The sequence below is a fragment of the Sapajus apella genome, unplaced genomic scaffold (assembly GCF_009761245.1).
Source record: "Sapajus apella isolate SASKATOON/1434 unplaced genomic scaffold, GSC_monkey_1.0 scaffold16, whole genome shotgun sequence".
NCBI lineage: Eukaryota > Metazoa > Chordata > Mammalia > Primates > Cebidae > Sapajus > Sapajus apella.
In genome coordinates, this window is record NW_022436956.1 from 12,624,286 (window position 1) to 12,642,316 (window position 18,031).

At 49.2% G+C, this 18,031-nt stretch overlaps 1 protein-coding gene across 3 annotated transcripts in view; it reads right to left on the bottom strand.

The window, feature by feature from the left end:
• UBASH3B (ubiquitin associated and SH3 domain containing B) overlaps positions 1-12,914 on the bottom strand; it is a 163,298-nt gene extending 150,384 nt beyond the window's left edge. For 2 of the 3 annotated variants that reach the window (XM_032285155.1, XM_032285156.1), the window contains exon 1: positions 11,887-12,914. In XM_032285155.1, the coding sequence (XP_032141046.1) occupies positions 11,887-12,047 (161 nt within the window). In that variant the 5' untranslated portion in view covers positions 12,048-12,914. Of the gene's footprint in view, positions 1-1,356; positions 2,130-11,886 lie in introns of those variants that run through there. The other variant, XM_032285157.1, reaches the window with a different exon arrangement.
• Between the last annotated feature and the right edge of the window lie 5,117 nt (positions 12,915-18,031).

Genomic DNA, 18,031 nt, shown 5'->3' on the forward strand with positions numbered 1-18,031 from the left:
GAGCCGTATTGGATCCTGAAAGTATTGCTTCATTTTCTGGTCTCATTTTACTTAAGTGTAAAGAAAAAGGGTACTGGATGAGATGAGCCCTACCAGCAATTCCAGCTAGAGGTTTCTGAGTAACTACCTCTGGAGGTTTCTTCCAAGCAGAATATTCCACTTGGGGTGTAATATTAAATCATTCGAACTGTCTGTTGGCCTTCCCAGAATTTTTCCTCTCCTCTCAAACTGAAGAGTATTGCTCCTGTCTTATTGGTGCTGCAGATGTAATCATGTGTCCGTGTCTGGTTTATGACCCTGACCCTCCCACACAGATGCGTCTTCCGTCTTTATCTCTTGCACCACATTTACCACACTTTATCATAATCGTCCATCTTCCACCCTAGATTGCCAGTTTCCTGAGGATGGAGATTATATTTAATTATCTTTATACTCTCGACTCCTGTTACAATAGGATATTAAAATTGCACACAAATGTGTGAAGTGTCTGTACATTATATACATACATACATAGAGAGAGATAGAATGGGCTGGGTGCAGTGACTCACACCTGTAATCCCAGCACTTTGGGAGGTTGAGGTGAGCAGATCACCTGAGGTCAGGAGTTCGAGGCCAGTCTGGCCAACATGGCGAAACCCCATCTCTACCAAAAATACAAAAATTAGCCAGGCGTGGTGGCGCATGCCTGTAATCCCAGCTACTCTGGAAGCTGAGGCAGGAGAATCGCTTGAACCCAGGAGGCAGAGGTTGCAGTGAGCTGAGATGGCGACATTGCACTGCAGCTTGGGTGACAGAGTGAGACTCTCAAAAAAAAAAAAAAGAAAAGAATGGCATTACCAGGGAACTTGCCATGGAGAAAATGGCTGATCACTGTGCATCTCTGCAGGTGATTCGGGGTAATCCCCTTAGCCTGGCTCGCTTCACAGGGTAAAGCTTAATACGGCTTGTGGCAGAAGAGATGAGAAGAGTGAGAGAGGAGAGGAAGGGAAAGTGAAAAGAAGGGAAGAGGAGCCAGATGCATTACAGTGGAACTAGTTATCTAGAATGGATAAAATCTGATTAGGGAAAAAGAGGAGAAACAAATGAGCAAGCAGGCAATGCAAGGAAAAGTTGGTTCAAACCGAAACTGCAGACGCCACTGGCTGAGAATGCCAGAAAGCCCGCATCATTCTGCCCGTGTCTGCGTCTGACTAGACTGCACACAAAAGCAGCCATTGAGGCAGGTTTCTTCCCTTCTCTCTAAGTGCTCCCTAGCCAACGTGAAGAAATAAACATTTCGGGAGCGAACGCTCTCAGCAAATGTTTTTGAATGGAGCACCATCAACGTGGAAGTAGGATTCTAAACAATCCTGCTACCTGATTCACCGGGAAGGCTCGTCCAACAAAACCTGAAAGAAATCGGAAGCATCCAGCCGCCTCTGCCATCTGTGCTGTCGGCTGTCCCCTGGCATTTTCCGGACTGCCATGAGCGGCTACAGTGTTGCTTCTTTCAGCTTCCCACTCTGTGTGGGAACAGCCTCAGTCCTGGTGGAGTTCACTGCTGCAGTTGCTTTATGCACAAGAATGTCTACGCTTCCGCAGGGGCAGGGAGCACAACGGGAAGTGTCACACAAACAGCTGGTGACTCAACAGAAGGGAAGATGTCCCTTTAATTGAAAAGGTACCCACGAGCAATCTATCTACCCCAGGTGCTGGGCTCAAGGCACTCCCCTCTTCTTATTTAACTACCACTTGGGTTGCATTTTGCAAGAAAACAAATTGTTTGCTTTGGTTTTGTACCAATTTGAGAATTATACTGTTACATACTAGTAAACGGCTCCCCACCGCTGTAATTGCCTCATATCTTTCTTCCTTTCTGTTTATTTACTCTCTAGAATATCAACAGTCCTGAAGAGTTTTCTTTAAAGGGAGAGGAAAAGAATTTGACCATAAAGCACTGTGAAAAAAACAACAACAACAGGAACAGAAAAGCCAAACGCTCTGGAACAGAGAAGCACACACACGAAGCAGGGAGAGTATCCTCATGCTGTTCAAAAACACTGGTCCAGGCTGGGCGCAGGGGCTCATGCCTGTAATCCCAGCGGGCGAGTGGATTGCTTGAACCCAGGAGCTTGAGACAAGCCTGGGCAATGTAGTGAGACCCCCATCCCTGCAAAAATTAAAATAAAATAAAATTTTAAAATTTTCCAGGTGTGGTGGGGCACACCTGTAGGTCTCACTGTTCAGATGGCTGAGGCAGAGGATGACTAAAGGCCAAGTGTTCAAGGCTGCAATGAGCTAGCATCGTGCTACTGCACTATAGCCTGAGAGACAGAGGGAAACACACGCTTGAGCTGGGCACAGTGGCTCACACCTGTAATCCCAGGACTTTGGGAGGCCACGGCTGGCAGATTGCTGGAGCTCAGGAGTTCAAGAGCAGCATGGGTAACATGGCAAAACCCCATCTCTACAAAAAAATACAAAAATTAGCCAGGCACGGTGGCACACATCTGTCATCCCAGCTACTCCTGAGGCTGAGGTGGCAGGATCACATGAGCCTGGGAGGTCAAGGCTACAGTGATCCATAATTACACAACTGCACTGCAGCCTGGGTGACACAGCAAGACCATGTCTCAAAATCAAAAACAAAGCAAAAACACACACATACACACTGTCCACGTCGCCCTTGATCCAGCCATCAGAATTGCAAGGGATTGCAGAGGTGGCTGACATCAACCCCTTTTACAGTTGGGACCACTGAGGCCTGGGAAGAAAAAGGATGCATGTGAGTCCAAGCAGCCAATAGGTGAGAGTAGAGTGACATCACAAAGCCAGGGTTTGAACGAAGGAAGACCTAGCTTGCCTCATAGTGTGCTACCACCAGGCTCCATGTGGGCTGTGCACAGAATCCAGAGCCTTTGGACTCTCTGTAGAGCTGTGTTCACACAGGCCTCAAAAAGGCAGGCCTGCTGCTCCAAGGGTCTCTATGGAGAACATGCAGCCAGCTCAGAAGAGCAGCTGACTTCAGAGTGCCAGGTGGGAAAACCTGACATTTACCTTTTCCTCCAGAGGACTGCACAGAATTTTGCAGGGTGCTGTATGCACAGTAGGAGCTCAGGTTCTGGATATTCATCTAGGACACCTGACCATAGGCCTCACAGTCATAGCTAGTAGGTGGCAAAGAGCCTGACTGTAAAGTCACCAGGAAAACAGGAATGTGAGCAAGATGAAACAAGAAAAGGGATCACCTGTCACATACCCAGGGCCCCCCACAGAGGGTCCAGAGGACTGCGAGCACTGCCACATCTGCCCATCCACCCATCCATCCTCCAGGGAAAAGAGAAAAACCAGAGATTCTCCATAAGCCTTTGGGCAAATACAAAGTGGCCTTGGGAGAATCCATCTATGAAGAAGACAAAAGTGTTCAGTTCAATGCGGACCAGAGGCATCTCATTCTCCCGGCCATGGCTGTGCACCCTGCTTGTCTGTGACTGTCACCATGCAGGGGATCCATTCTTGAGTGTACTTTTTCCTCCCTGCTCTCTCTCTGAGGTTTGAGTCTGATTCCATTTGAAAGTAATCAGAAGACAGCCATATGGTACCCCTTCTAGTCTGCAAACTCTGCCATTTATTATAGTCAGCAACCTGGGCGGTGCTCATTCTGACCTGGGTCTGCTTTTCCTCGGGCCCCGCACCCCTCTGGGCGCTCTAGAGGTAGAGGCACAGAGAGAAGAATGCAGTTGCCAGGGCGAAAGCATCGCTGGCCTCTGCCCCACCTCACCGCCTTATGCCCAGAGCTCAGTGAGGAGCAGAGAACCGTAAACGTGGAAGGCGACCAGGGAACCAAACCACAGAGGGAGCCATGTGGAGTAACATCGCCACTTGAGTGGCACTAATACCTACCTCATTACTGAGGGTGTGCCCAATGCCAGGCGCTCTCCAGCTGTTTGCCTGGCTTGGCACCCTTCTCTCACAAAGATCCTTCAAGGTAAGGACTGTTATTGTCTGCATTGTACAGACAGGAAAATTGAGGTTTAGCATGTTCAGCAACTTTCCCAAGGTCAGTCACTCAGCTGGTAAGAGGCAGAGCTGAAAATCAAGGCCAGGCTGCCACAAGTTCAGATCTCTGTCTATCAGAGCAGAATGGATGGGGCAGATAATGATGGGGATGCTTCAGCTTCTGGATGGCCAAGTAAGGAGACACCCCTACCCAGTCTGATGCCTGCTGGGGTCAGGGATGCACTGATAGCACCACCGCACCATCATCCGCCAGGGCAAAGCTGGTGGGAGACACAGGATTCTCTACGTTTGCTGCCTCTTTGCAAAGCAAAGCCTTTAGCTCTGCGAATGACTGTCCACTCCCTGAAAGTCGGCTGGCCTTTGAGGCAGCTGAGGGCGGGGAGCAGGTGGTGATCAAAGCCACAGGATAGAGCCATGAGGCAGGATATTTTTCTTTTTCTTTTTTTTTGAGACGGAGTTTCACTCTTGTTACCCAGGCTGGAGTGCAATGGCACAATCTCGGCTCACCGCAACCTCCGCCTCCTGGGTTCAGGCAATTCTCCCGCCTCAACCTCCTCAGTAGCTGGGATTACAGGCATGCGCCACCATGCCCAGCTAATGTTTTGTATTTTTAGTAGAGACGGGGTTTCACCGTGTTGACCAGGATGGTCTCGATCTCTTGACCTCGTGATCCACCCGCCTCAGCCTCCCAAAGTGCTGGGATTACAGGCTTAAGCCACCGCGCCCGGCCGGATATTTTTCAATCTCTGTAGCACTTAATCTTCCAAACCTCAGTTTTCTCATTACATTATCAATGTCTGAGACTTGATAGTGATTACGTGCGTGAATCTTCTTGGTAAGCTTGAATGTGGTCTAAAAACTTAAGGTATTATTAGAAATTAGGGCATAAGGCCAGGAGCAGTGGCTCACGCCTGTAATCCCAGCACTTTGGGAGGCGCAGGTGGAGCCTGAGCTCAGGAGTTCTCAACCAGCCTGGGCAACACGGTGAAACCCCATCTCTACTAAAATACAAAAAATTACCCAGGCATGGCAACATGCACCCGTATTCCCAGCTACTCGGGAGGCTGAGGCAGGAGAATTGCTTAAACCCGGGAGATGGAGTTTGCAGTAAGCTGAGATCGTGCCGTGCCACCCTGGGCAACAGAGCAAGACTCTGTCTCAAAAGAAAGAAAAAAAGAAGGAAAGAAATTAGGGCATAAGAGGGAATTTTCATAGAAGCTACGTGCAAGGGGTTATAATTACCCTACTAGCACATCCAAATACCTCAAGGTCTACTCAGCAATTAAGAGAGATAAACTACTGATACATGCAGGATGAGTCTCAAAAATATGCTGAAGGAAAGAAGCCAAGTACAAGAGTATGCACTGTATGACCTACATGACAGTCTAGAAAATGCAAACTAATATATAGTGAAAGAAAGAGACTGGTGGCTGCTGGGGTTGGAGGCTGAGAGAGACTAACTGCAAAGGGTTACAAACGAAATATTTAAGGGCAATGAATGTACTGTGTCCTGTACTAGGTGATCACATGGGTACCTTTGGCAAAATGTATCAATCTTTAAATAGGTTTAGCTGATTGTACACAAGTCATAACTCAGGAAAGATTTTTGTTTAAAAAAAGCACATCGGCCAGGCACAGTGGCTCACGCCTGTAATCCCAGCACTTTGGGAGACCAAGGCGAGTAGATCACTTGAGTTCAGGAGTTTGAGACGAGCCTGACCAACATGGTAAAACTCTGTCTCTACTAAAAATACAAAATTAGCTGGGCATGGTGGTGCACGCCTATAATCTCAGCTACTTGGGAGACTGAGGCAGGAGAATCACTTAACCTGGGAGGCAGAGGTTGCAGTGAGCCAAGATCGTGCCATTGCACTCCAGCTTGGGCAACAAGAGCAAAACTCAGTCTCAAAAAAAAAAAACAAAAACAAAAAAGCATATCAAGGCTTTTTTTTTTTTTTTGAACCAGGACCTCTGCATAGCCTGGAAAATTCACAAGATTTGCAGCTTAGCCTGAGGCTGCTAGGGCAACACGGTCCCTGCCTACCAACTGTGAGACCATAACACATCCTGAGCTCCTCTAAGCCTCCGTCTCATCTTAAAACAAAGCCTACGTTGTGTGCTTTACCTCACAAGACTGCTGTGGGGTATTTAATGCACGTAAGAGCAATTTTTACAATGTACAATAACACAAATAGAAGGGCGTGTTGTGTGGGTGCACAGTCACAGCAGGTACATTAGAGGCTTCCTTGCCCGGCCCACGTATAAGACCCCTTCAGCTCTAGGTGGGTTCCAGTTTTTCCTCTTTCTATCCAAGTCTGGGAAAGCAGCTGCAGCCCCCACCCCAGAGCCTGCTACATTTCAGAGAGGTTGGGTTGGCCAAGTGTTCTCAAAGGATCCAATGTCAACCAACAGGTAAGCTGGAGAAAGCCAGGGAAACCGGATACTTTAATTCATGGGTTACACACGAGGCTTCTCAACTCCTCATGCAGCCAGCTTGGAGCTGCTTTTATCTTTGGGCAGTGAGGCATAGCTAACACAGTTACTGTCCCAAGCCAAGTCAAAGATGCTCTCATTCCAGCTCTTTCCTTCTGCCCCTGTCTTGCTCTTCAATTTGGCATTGTTCAAATATCCTCAATAGAAAAAAAAAGGACAATCCAATAATACATGTAAATCCTCGCCAGACACCTCAGCCACCATCTCCCCTCCTCTCCCTTCTTCCAATCCAACACAATAATGCCATCATCACATCTTGATCCTATCTTTAACTTGCCCAAGTTATTTTCTGTCCGTGATCTCATTTTGTCTTTGCAAAGCCCCATGACACATGACAGGTCTTGCCATGCACAGAAGCTGGTAAAGCTATTAAGGAAAAGAGGTTAAAGAGAAAACCTAAAAAGTGCAGGTGTCACTCAGTAACTAGACAAGACCTTGGGACCTTTGACCCCTGCTACAGTGTCTTTCCCAAGACTATTATCTCTCAATCATTAGGAAACATTAGACAGCCATTTGCTGTAGACAAAGTTCCAGCCACTGGCGGCTTCAAAAAATAAAAATTAAAAAACGGTCAGGGTTGTATCAGTAAGGACTCCTCTAATTCAATCATTCAGTGACTAGCTCCGAGGCCCAGCGTCAGCCCCAAGCTACAGAAGAGCTAAGAGCCTGTCTCCCCAGAAACCAGAGGTCAGCAGGGGGGTGTTAGTGCTGTGACATCAGGTCCAGCTGTGCAAAGAGATGGCCCAGATCTGAGTCCCGTCCCGTCTTCTCCGGTGTCAGGCTCAGACCCTCTCCTGGCCTCTGAGGCCTCCTCTTCCTCAGATCTTTGCCCCCAACACATTCTTTCTTTTCCCTCCAACCAACCTCACTAGCCTCAATCGCGGAAGCTGGACCCTTATTTTTAGAACTCTTAAAACAGGGAAGTACTAGTGGGCAAAGAAAAAAGGAAGCAATTGGCCATTTTGGCCCTTTGAAAGGTTTCCTTCCTGATGCCTCCCTAACACCTCCTTAACTTGGATTTGCACACGTGCACACACACACACACACACACACATACCATGAAATTGCCACTTCTCAGACTTCTCCATGTGGCAAATTCTTCTTCTTCTTCTTTTTTTTTTTTTTTTGAGACAGAGTTTCGCTCGTTACCCAGGCTGGAGTGCAATGGCGCGATCTCGGCTCACCACAACCTCCGCCTCCTGTGTTCAGGCAATTCTCCTGCCTCAGCCTCCTGAGTAGCTGGGATTACAGGCACGCGCCACCATGCCCAGCTAATTTTTTGTAGTTTTAGTAGAGACGGGGTTTCACCGTGTTGACCAGGATGGTCTCGATCTGTTGACCTCGTGATCCACCCGCCTCGGCCTCCCAAAGTGCTGGGATTACAGGCGTGAGCCACTGCGCCCGGCGTGGCAAATTCTTCTATAGCGGTGTCTAAGTTGGAATGAAATTCATATATTAGGATGGAAAAAACCTAGCCCAGCTCCAGGGAGTAAAGAGCTGGAGAGAGCACACCCTGAGGTCACCCTGCTTGAGCCAGCCCTGCAACCCTCTGGTCCTCTTAGCTCTGTCAAGCACTTAACAAGCGTGCATTCATTAATGGCGTTCCCCTCAGAGGGCACTAGCATTGCCCCAAGGGGACTAAATGACTTTTGCAAGACCATGGCACAGCACCGGCTGGATCAGGCCAGGCCTTGCTGGCCTCAACTCTCTCTGCCAGCCTACCAAGAGTCTGGCCGGAATGCCCCCTCTTGCTGCCAAACAATACCAGACCCAGTTTCACCCACAGAGGAAACTAGAGCTTTCAGCCCTGTCACTCTACTGTCACTCTGTCAAAAGGGCCAGGTTTGAAACAACCATCTCACCCCTTCTTAAAGCATCACATCCAAGTCTTCTGGACCCAGGAGACCATCACTGCTCTTCCAGGCTTTGGATTTTCATTATGCTCCGCCCTCCAGGCATAAAGCTCAAGAGACAAGCTTCTGATGAGCTAAGCCTGACACCCTTGCTCTTTCTTCTCACCTCTTCAAAATGAAGTTAAATGCCTGCTCTCTGAAGTCTCCGATGGCCCCTTTTCATACTGGTCTAAGTTATTAGAAGGAAGGCCAACTGCATCAGCCTTTCTGGGTTGAAGCAGAGGAGGGAAGCAAACCTGGGGGTGGGGGGAGTCTGACTACATAGGCGACCTCCAAGAGCTTCACTCCCTTCCAGGCAGAGAATTTAAGAAAAAGAGCAGCAAACCCAGCCTCCCTCTCTCCAGGCCCACTCTTGTTACATCTTTGGTAAAGAGGGGCAGTGCCAGTAGTAATATAATGGTAGCTGTCATAGGAAAATGACCCCCCAAAAGACACCCACATCCTAATCCCTAGAAGCTGTGAATGCTGCCTTATTTTTTTTTTTTTAAAAAAGGACTTTGCAGATAATGATCTTGAGATGGGGAGATTATGCTGGATTATCCAAGTGGGACTTAAGTACAGCCACATGTACCCTCATAAGAGACATGCCAAGGGAGACTCGACACAGAAAGCAAAGACAATTTGACACAAAGGCAGTGATTGGACTCATGCAGCCACAAGCCAAAGAATGCCAGTCCCCACCAGAAGCTAGGAGAGGCAGGGACTGGATTGCCCTAGAGATTCCAGGAGGACCGCAGCCCTGCTGACACCTCGATTTCAACCCAGTGATACTGATTTTCAACTCCTGGTCTCTACAATTGTGAGAATAAATTTCTGCTGTTCTACGCCATTCAGTTTGTGGCCATTTACTACAGCAGCCATAGGAAGCTAATAAAGTAACTAACACTTCACGATTGCTCACTAAGTGCCGGGAACTGTTCTAAGCATTTTACCCACATTGCATTATTTCTATCCTGGCCCTAGGTGGTGTGAGGCCTGCCCTGTGCAGATACAATACCTGGGTTTGAATCCCAGCTTCACTGCTTACTGCTGTGACCTTAAGCAAGGTATGTAGCCTTTCTAAACCTCAGTTGCCCAGTTCACAAAATGGGCATAAGTAGTACCTTCTTCATTGAGTTACTAGGAGGATAAAATGGGTAACAAAGATATAAGTATTTAGAACAGTATAGAGTAAGTATTCAATACATGCTAGCTATTAGGAGATCTCAGGGGTTGCGCAAGCCAAAATTAGGCACTTATGCTAATCTGTCAGGACATGGCAAGACCTCCTGGACTCAATGCAGGACAAAAGTTGTCCCCTTCAAGCTGATTTGAATCTCAGAGATGACTGTCTGAGGAGTTCAGTTAAGTATTTCTTCTCTTAATTAAGCAATTTAGGTTTTTAGTGGTGGCCTCATTTCAGAAAAGGCAGTAGCCTGAGACTATGCTAATTCTGCAGCCTTCCCCAGCTGATTTCCCCACTCCCACCTCCAGTTTTTCATTTTTTTTTGTTTTTTGTTTGTTTGTTTGTTTGTTTGTTTTAGACAGTCTCACTCTGTTACCCAGGCTAGAGTGCAACAAGGTGATCTTGGCTCATTGCAACCTCCACCTACAGGGCTCTTCTCATCTCAGCCTCCCAAGAATCTGGAATTACAGGCATGCGCCACCACACCCTGCTAATTTTTGTGTTTTTAGTAAAGACGGGGTTTCACCATGTTAGCCAATCTGGTTTCAAACTTCTGGCCTCAAGTATTCCAGCTGCCTCCGCCTCCCAAAGTGCTGGGGTTACAGGCGTGGGCCACTGCACCCAGCCCCACCTCCCGTTTTTAAGGAGAGCTGTGCACATTGTTCATCCATACTGACGACCTCACTTGAAGCGTCCACACCTGACTCACCCCTGCAGAATCCACATTTCTCCCTGTAATTCTGGTATTAGGAACTGGAGCCCTGGTATTAGTAAGTCGTAAGTGGAAGGCAGAAACCATCAGTCCATTTTGGGGCCTTCTAAGGCCACTCCAAAGTGTCCCAGTAGTCTGGAGAATAATAAATTCAAGGGTCTACTTTGATTAAGAAATCAAAACCAAGTTAGTAAAGAATAAACAACGTTTGCCCAGGGATAAGGGAAGGGGGACCTACAGTTATTGCCTGTAATCCCAGTACTTTGGGAGGCCAAGTTGGCGAACACCTGAGGTCAGGAGTTGGAGACCAGCCTGGCCAACGCGTCAAAACCTTGTCTCTACTAAAAATACAAAAATTAGCTGGGCGTGGTGGCACATGCCTGTGGTCCCAGCTACTCAGGCGGCTAAGGTGGGGGAGAATCGCTTAAACCTGGGAGGCGGAGGTTATAGTGAGATGAGGTTGCCACAGTGCACTCCAGCCTGGGCGACAAAGCGAGGCTATGTCTCAAAAAATAAATAAATAAAGTTATTACCTGAAAAAAAAATATGAGGGGGAAAAAATTAAAAATAAAAAGGACTTTCGTTTACTTGGACCTTACTGATAAAGTTTGTCCAACTCTCCTGTACAGGTGATGTAATTCAAAGATGCAAGGAATCTGCGCCTCAACCGGAACCCAGGCCTTGTGTCCCCACGGAAGAAATCTGCAAGCCAGGGATTAACCAGGGAAGAGGGGCCTGGCCACTGGGCCTTGGATTCCTCTTAGTCAGAGTTCCAGCCCCTGACACTTGAGCCAACCAGCCTAAGACGACTCCGGCCACCGCTGCCCTATGCTGGCAACCAGGCCTCTCCCCAGCAGGCTCCAGGGGCAGCAACCTGCGCTCTCCTTGCCCTCCCCTAACCCACTCTCCTAGAGGAAGGATGAAGAAGAACAGCTTCCCCTCCTTACTCTCAGGCACCCACAGATTTCTGAGCTGCCGTCACCACTGACGAGAACCCAGGTCCCCTGGAGGGATCGCTTCTCTTTCTCATTCCATCCTCCCCATCAATGAACACGCAGCAACACCCACGCTCCCGCTCCTCCTACTCCAGGGGGAGACCGAGCCTGAGAGCGACATCCGGAGCTGGAAGCCGCTGCAACGGGGGCGCCGGCCTCCCTGTCCCGCAGTCTCTCGCCCTTTCCCAGACACGGGAGGATCCCAGGGCAGCCCAGTATTCCGGCCGGAGAGGATGCCCGAGTCTTACGCGGGGCCCCGCCTACCCAGGCGCTCGGCGCTGGAGACCTAGGGGAGCGCGCTAAAGAAACGCTGAGCTCCACCCGCTGGGGCCGGACGCCGGGCACCGTACCCGGGGCTCGAACCCCGGGCCCTCGTCTCCCAGCTTTAGGCAAGCCCCTGCCCAGCGCCCCCGCGCCGCGTCTTCCCCGGCACCCCCGCCCAGAGCCGAATCCCGGGCTGCCAGCGCGCCCATCCTGCCCCCAACAGGTCGCGAGCAGCGGGGAGCGCGCCGCCCGTCCGGCAGGCGCTGGGAGGCGAGCCGGAGCGAAGCCGAGGGCCGGCCGCGCGCGCGGGAGGGGTCGTCCGGGGCTGCGAGCCCGGCCACTTACGCGCGGGCTCTGGGGAACCCCATGGAGAGGAGCACGTCCAGCGCGGATCCATGCTTGATGGTGCCGGGGCGCTGCTGGCGGTTCCTCCGGGGGGTGACTTTGCTGTACAGCTCCTCTCTCGCAGCCATGCCGAGCGGACTGGGGTGGCCGTACTGAGCCATGGCTCAGCGGCCAGCCATCACCAGGGACGGCGCCCAAGCCGGATCGTCCGGGAAGGAGGAGGGAGTCGGGCTGGGCCAGGGGAGGGGGCTCGGGGACCCAGAGCCAGCGGGAGGCGGCGGCGGCGGCGGAGGCGGCGCTCCGAGCTTCCCCAGACTCGAGACTCTGACGCTTCCTGGTGAGGCCACAGGAGCCAGAGCGCCGGCGAGCAGCCGCTGCGGGACCAGCCTCAGCCACTCGGGCCCCCGGCTGCCCCCGGCGCTGAGCCTGCAGTAGCCGTGTCTCCTCCGCCCCCTTCCTTCTCCTTGCCTAGCGGTCCGGGAATTTGCAATGAGTAATTTTTGAATGGATCAAAAAGGAAAAGAAGCCTTGTGGGCTGGCCCTGCCTTGCCTGTACCCGGGCCCCGCCCCTCTCTTAAAGCGGCCGCGCTGTCCGAGGAGGCTCCGTGCGGGCTGGAGCTGTAGCCGCGCTGGCTTGCAGGCGAGGACCCCAACCTTGTGGGCTGCTAGTATGCTTCAGGTCCCGAGAGTCACCCCCGGCGCCCAGCCCTCTCCTTGGCTTGCATACCCGCCCAGCTGGGCCTCAAGATAGCAGATCAACCCATTTCAAGTTTCATGTGGTTCTAGATGCGGTTATTAATGGAAATAAGGTGAACTGATGGATGATACTAATGGACCAGAAGGCCAAGCCATAAGGCCTAGATAAAAGATTTTGCTTCCCAAAGATCCTGCAAAACCCAGGGGGTTGTTAGGACCATCGGGGGCTGGGTTCCTAATCAGCCGGCCAAGCGGCTGCACCAAAGACCTACTGTGCTCTCCAAGGCTATGCTCAGTGACTGGATAGTGCCTTTGGGTGGGGCAGAGGGGGTGGGGAGCAGCATCTCAGGTTCTCAGAGCTGGCAGGACCTGGAAGGGAACAAGAAAAGAGGTACAGGGCAGAAAGAAGAGGGAAGGGAAAAAGAAAGGAGGAAGGAGGAGAGGAAGGAAGGGCCAGGAGGGTAGAGGGAGAAAGAACAGAGAAAAGATACTCCCTGACCAGGCTCGGTGGCTCATGCCTGTAATCCCAGAACTTTGGGAGGCTGAGGCGGGTGGATCACGAAATTAGGACTTCGAGACTAGCCTGGCTAACATGGTGAAACCCCGTCTCTACTAAAGATACAAAAATTAGCCAGGTGTGGTGGCGTATGCCTGTAATCCCAGCTATTCGGGAGGCTGAGGCAGAATGGCTTGACCCCGGGAGGTGGAGGCTGCAGTGAGCCCACAGCATGCCATTGCACTCCAGCCTGAGCCACAGGGCGAGACTCCGTGTCAAAAAAAAAAAAAAAGAGAGAGAAAAGACGCTTCCTAATTATAAGAGGTGTTCAAAAGGAATGGGCTTATTTCTTGAGGGAGTGGATATCCTGTCAATAAAAGGATTCGAAGAAGGACTCAAATCACCACTGCATAATAATACATGAATTGTATCGTAGGTTGGACAAAACTACTCCCACCGCAAAGAAGGTAGAAGCCATAACCATATTGATGCCCCATTCTCCACCTGGTGAATTTGGCTGGGGGATGTTAACACTCTTTCATTTGGAAACAAAATCACCGTCTTCCGTCAGGGACAAGGGTCCCAACTTGCTATAATGAAAGAGGCAATGAGTAAACCCTAACTGATAGTCTTTTTTGGTAATAATAATAATAAAACCTAGTATTTATTGGGCTCTTGTATGTGCCAGTCTTTGTGCTACTCATAATAAGTGAATTAACTCACTGAATTTTTACACTGACCCTAGGGGTGTGTTTAATCATTATCCCAGTTTTACAGATGAGAAAACTCAGCTCAGAGAGGTTGGGGAAGATTATAGAGCTGGCAAGCGCTGTAGCTAGAGCACTTGTGTCCATTGTGGTGCCTTAGGCAAGTTACTTCTTCTTTCTACAGCCTCATTTCCTCATTTGTATGGACCGTGGTAACCTAACCTTGCACACACTGCCTTTTCCAGAAATGTCAGTCCTGGGCCTGTCCATGGTTGGAGTATGGGGGAGGGATGGTGACCAGCACCCATGGAGTGGCTTTTTGTGGTTGCTTTATAAGGCATCTAAAGTTTATAGCAGGGGAAATGATAGAGCGTAACTCCCTGAGCCCGGAATTGGTTTTCTAAAGAGTAGTCAGTGGTGTTTGGAAGCAGGGAGATAAGACAGCTGGAGCTTAAGTAACAATGTGCATTAATTCTGCCTCTTGCTATATAAAGGATGAGGGAAAATTAATGCTTCCTGGGTAGGAGCTTCTTCCAGAGCTTCCTGGGGACCTTGCAGAATGCTCTTCTGGGGATGGAGCAAAAAGACAGGACTGGGCTGGAAACACCAATACCTAGTATTAGCCTCCTTGGATGTGTTCAGTAAAGCATGCTGCATTTTACCCAATATTCTGAATTTTTTGCAAATGACTGGGTTAAAAGTCAAGTGATCTGGATCTTGAGATATAATAATGTATGTGAAAAGGATCACTTTGACCTTGGGAGGTGAAAGCACTTTGTAAACCATAAAGCACTATATAAAAATAACTCACATTTGTTGAGTACTTACTGTAGGCTGGTGTTGTTCTTTGCTTCTCACACATGTGACTCATACAATTCCTTGAGGAGACTGTGAACTAGGAACTACTTTACAAATGAAGGTGCTGAGACAGAGTTCAAGCATCTTATCCAAAGTCACATGGCTAGTAAATGGCAGAGCCAAGATTTGAACTCTTAACATTTGACCAAACAGCTACTTACCACCATTGTTATCATGACAAGTGGATACCAGCCTTTCAGATAATTTTTTGACTCTACCTATGCCCCTTGACACAGAATTGCTGGATCTCTGTTTCTCCAGAAAAATTGAATTAATTGTCTTTCTCCCTGCTTCTAGGCAAACTGTAAGATACAGGAAATGATGGATATAAAAATAGTTTTAGGTAGTCTGGAAAAAGCACTATGGAAAACTTGGCACCTTAGATGTAAACTGTTTTTGCCTGGGGCACTTTTACGGAAATCCCAGCCTGGCTTCCTCACCTGTCTTCAGTTCAGTGCCAACCCCTGTTTTGTTTCGTTTATTTTTTTAAGAGATGGGATCTCACTATGTTGCCCAGGCTGGACTGCTGCAGTGGCTATTCACAGGCATAATCCCATTACTGATCAGCATGGGAGTTTTGACCCCTCCTTAGGCAATCTGGTGATCCCCAGCTCCCGGGAGGTCACCATACTGATGCCGAACTTAGTCCAGACACCCAATCAGCATAGCGCACTACAGCCCAGAACTCCTGGGCTCAAGCAATCCTCCCACCTCAGCCTCCCGAATAGCTGTGACTACAGGCACGCGCCACCATGCCTGGCCAACCTCTGTTTTATTTAGGACTGCTACCATTTGTTCTGCACTGGGTTGGGGGGCTGGCAATTAAGATGCACCGTGCTTTAATTGTATTGACATTAAAAACCTAGAAGTAACTTCATAAATGTCTACATTGTTTTATTACAAAGAGAGAGGAGTGACCATTCATCTGACAGTACATCTTACAGTAGTCAAGAGAGGTGAAATGGGAGTAGGAGTCTTGCAAAGGGACAGAGCTGACACATCAGCATGAAGTAGCTCCCTCAAAAGGGAAAGCAAGTTGTCATGTCCACGTGTCTGGTCATGTCAGAATCCACCCTGGACCACAAAGCTCTCTTTGTTCATGCGAGCATGTTTAACACTCCCACATTGGCCCTGCCACAATTTCGCTATTGGTACATCCTCTCAGATGGCCGGAGGATGGGCCTGGTTGACTGCACTCATTATTTCTGAAGCATGTCCTGTGTCTTTTCCTTCTCCTTCTCTCCGTCCTTGAGGAAGGGCTGAGTGATAACCTTAAGAACATATAGTAGGTCTGTAATCCTAGCACTTTGAGGGCCAAGGCAGGTGGGCAGATTGTTTGAGCTCAGGAGTTTCAGACCAACCTGGGCAAAATGGTGAACCCCATCTTTATCATAAATATAAAAATTAGCCTGGCCTGGTGGTGTGCACCTATAGTCCCAGCTGCTTGGGGGACTGAGGCAGAAGGATTGCTCAAACTTGGGAGGTCAGGCTGGGCATGGTGGCTCATGCCTGTAATCCCAGCATTTTGGGAGGCTGGGGCGGGCAGATCACCTGAGGTCAGGAGTTCGAGACCAGCCTGGCCAACATGGTGAAACCCTATCTCTTCTAAAATATAAAAATTAGCTGGGCATGGTGGTGCATGCCTATAGTCCCAGCTACTTGGGAAACTGAGGCAGAAGAATCGCTTGAACCCAGGAGATGGAAGTTGCAGTGGTAGAGATGAGGTTTTGCTATGTTACCCAGGCTGCTCTTGCACTCTTGGGCTCAAGTGATTCTCCTGCCTCAGCCCTTCAAAGTGCTGTGATTATAGGCATGAGCCACCACACCTGGCCTCAAGATCTAATTTTGAATAGACTTATTTTGTTCTTGGTAGAGACGAGGTCTTGCTGTGTTGCCCAGGCTGGTCTCCACCTCCTGGCCTCAAGTGATCCTCCATCCTTCCTCCCAGCCTCCCAAGATGCTGGGATTAAAGGCAGGTGAGCCACCACTCCAGATGAATAGACTTTTTAAAATGTAAATTTAGGCCAGATGCAGTGGCTCATGCCCTTAATCCCACCACTTTGGGAAACCAAGGCAGGAAGATCCCTTGAGCCCAGGAGGTTGAGACTAGCCAGGGCAACGTAATGAGACCCTATCTCTATTAAAAATAATAGACCGGGTATGGTGGCTTATGCCTGTAATCCCAGCATTTTGGGAGGCTGCGGGGGGGCAGATCACCTGAGGTCAAGAATTCGAGACCAGTCTGGCCAACATGGTGAAATCCTGTCTCTTCTAAAATATAAAAATTAGCTGGGCATGGTGGTGCATGCCTGTAGTGCCAGCTACTTGGGAAACTGAGGCAGAAGAATCGCTTGAACCCAGGAGATGGAAGTTGCAATGAGCCAAGATTGTGCCATTGCACTCTAGCCTGGGTGACAGAGTGAGACTCAGCCTCAAAAAAATAAAAGGAAAAAAAAAGAAAAACAGGCTGCATACGGTGGCTCGTGCTTGTAATCCTAGCACTTTGGGAGGCCAAGGCAGGAGGATCACAAGGTCAAGAGATAAGAGACCAGCCTGGCCAGCATGCTGAAACCCCATCTCTACTAAAAATGCAAAAGTTCGCTGGATTGTGGTGGTGTGTGCCTGTAATCCCAGCTACTAGGGAGGAGGCAGGAGAATTGCTTGAACACTGGAGGTGGAGGTTGCAGTGAGCTGAGATCGTGCCACTGCACTCCAGCCTGGGTGACAGAGCAAGACTTCATCTCAAAACAAATGAACAAACAAAAAACAAACTACAAACAAACAAAAAAACAAACCCAGGACAAGTGTGTCTCTCTGGGTTGGAGACCACCAGTGTTGGCCTGAATCTAAGCAAGCAAGGGACAGATCACCCTCTTTCTCTCTTCTCTCCTTCCTTCCAAAAGATTCCTGGGCAAAGCAGATACTTCATCTATGGAGGAATCTGACTCTACAAGTTTCCTGTGGTGACTATAGCAAATGACCACAAACTGGGTGGCTTACAACAATTAGAAATGTTAATTTCGTAGTTCTGGAGGCCAGAAGCTCAAAATCAGAATCCCTGGGCTGACCTCAGGTGTCAGCAGGGCTGTGCTCCCTCTGGAGGCTCTGGAAGGAAAACTATTTCTTGCCTTTTCCAGTTTCTGGTGCCTGCCGGAATTCTGTGACTTGTCACTACATCCTCCTAGTCATTTTTAAATTAAACTTATTTTTTTTTTTTTCGAGACAGTCTCACTGTCACCCAGGTTGAAGTTCAGTGGCACAATCTAGGCTCACTGCAACATCCGCCTCCCGGGTTCAAGCGATTCTCCTGCCTCAGCCTCCTTAGTAGCTGGGATTACAGGTGCCCACCACCAAACCTGGCTAATTTTTTTTTTTTTTTTTTTTTTTT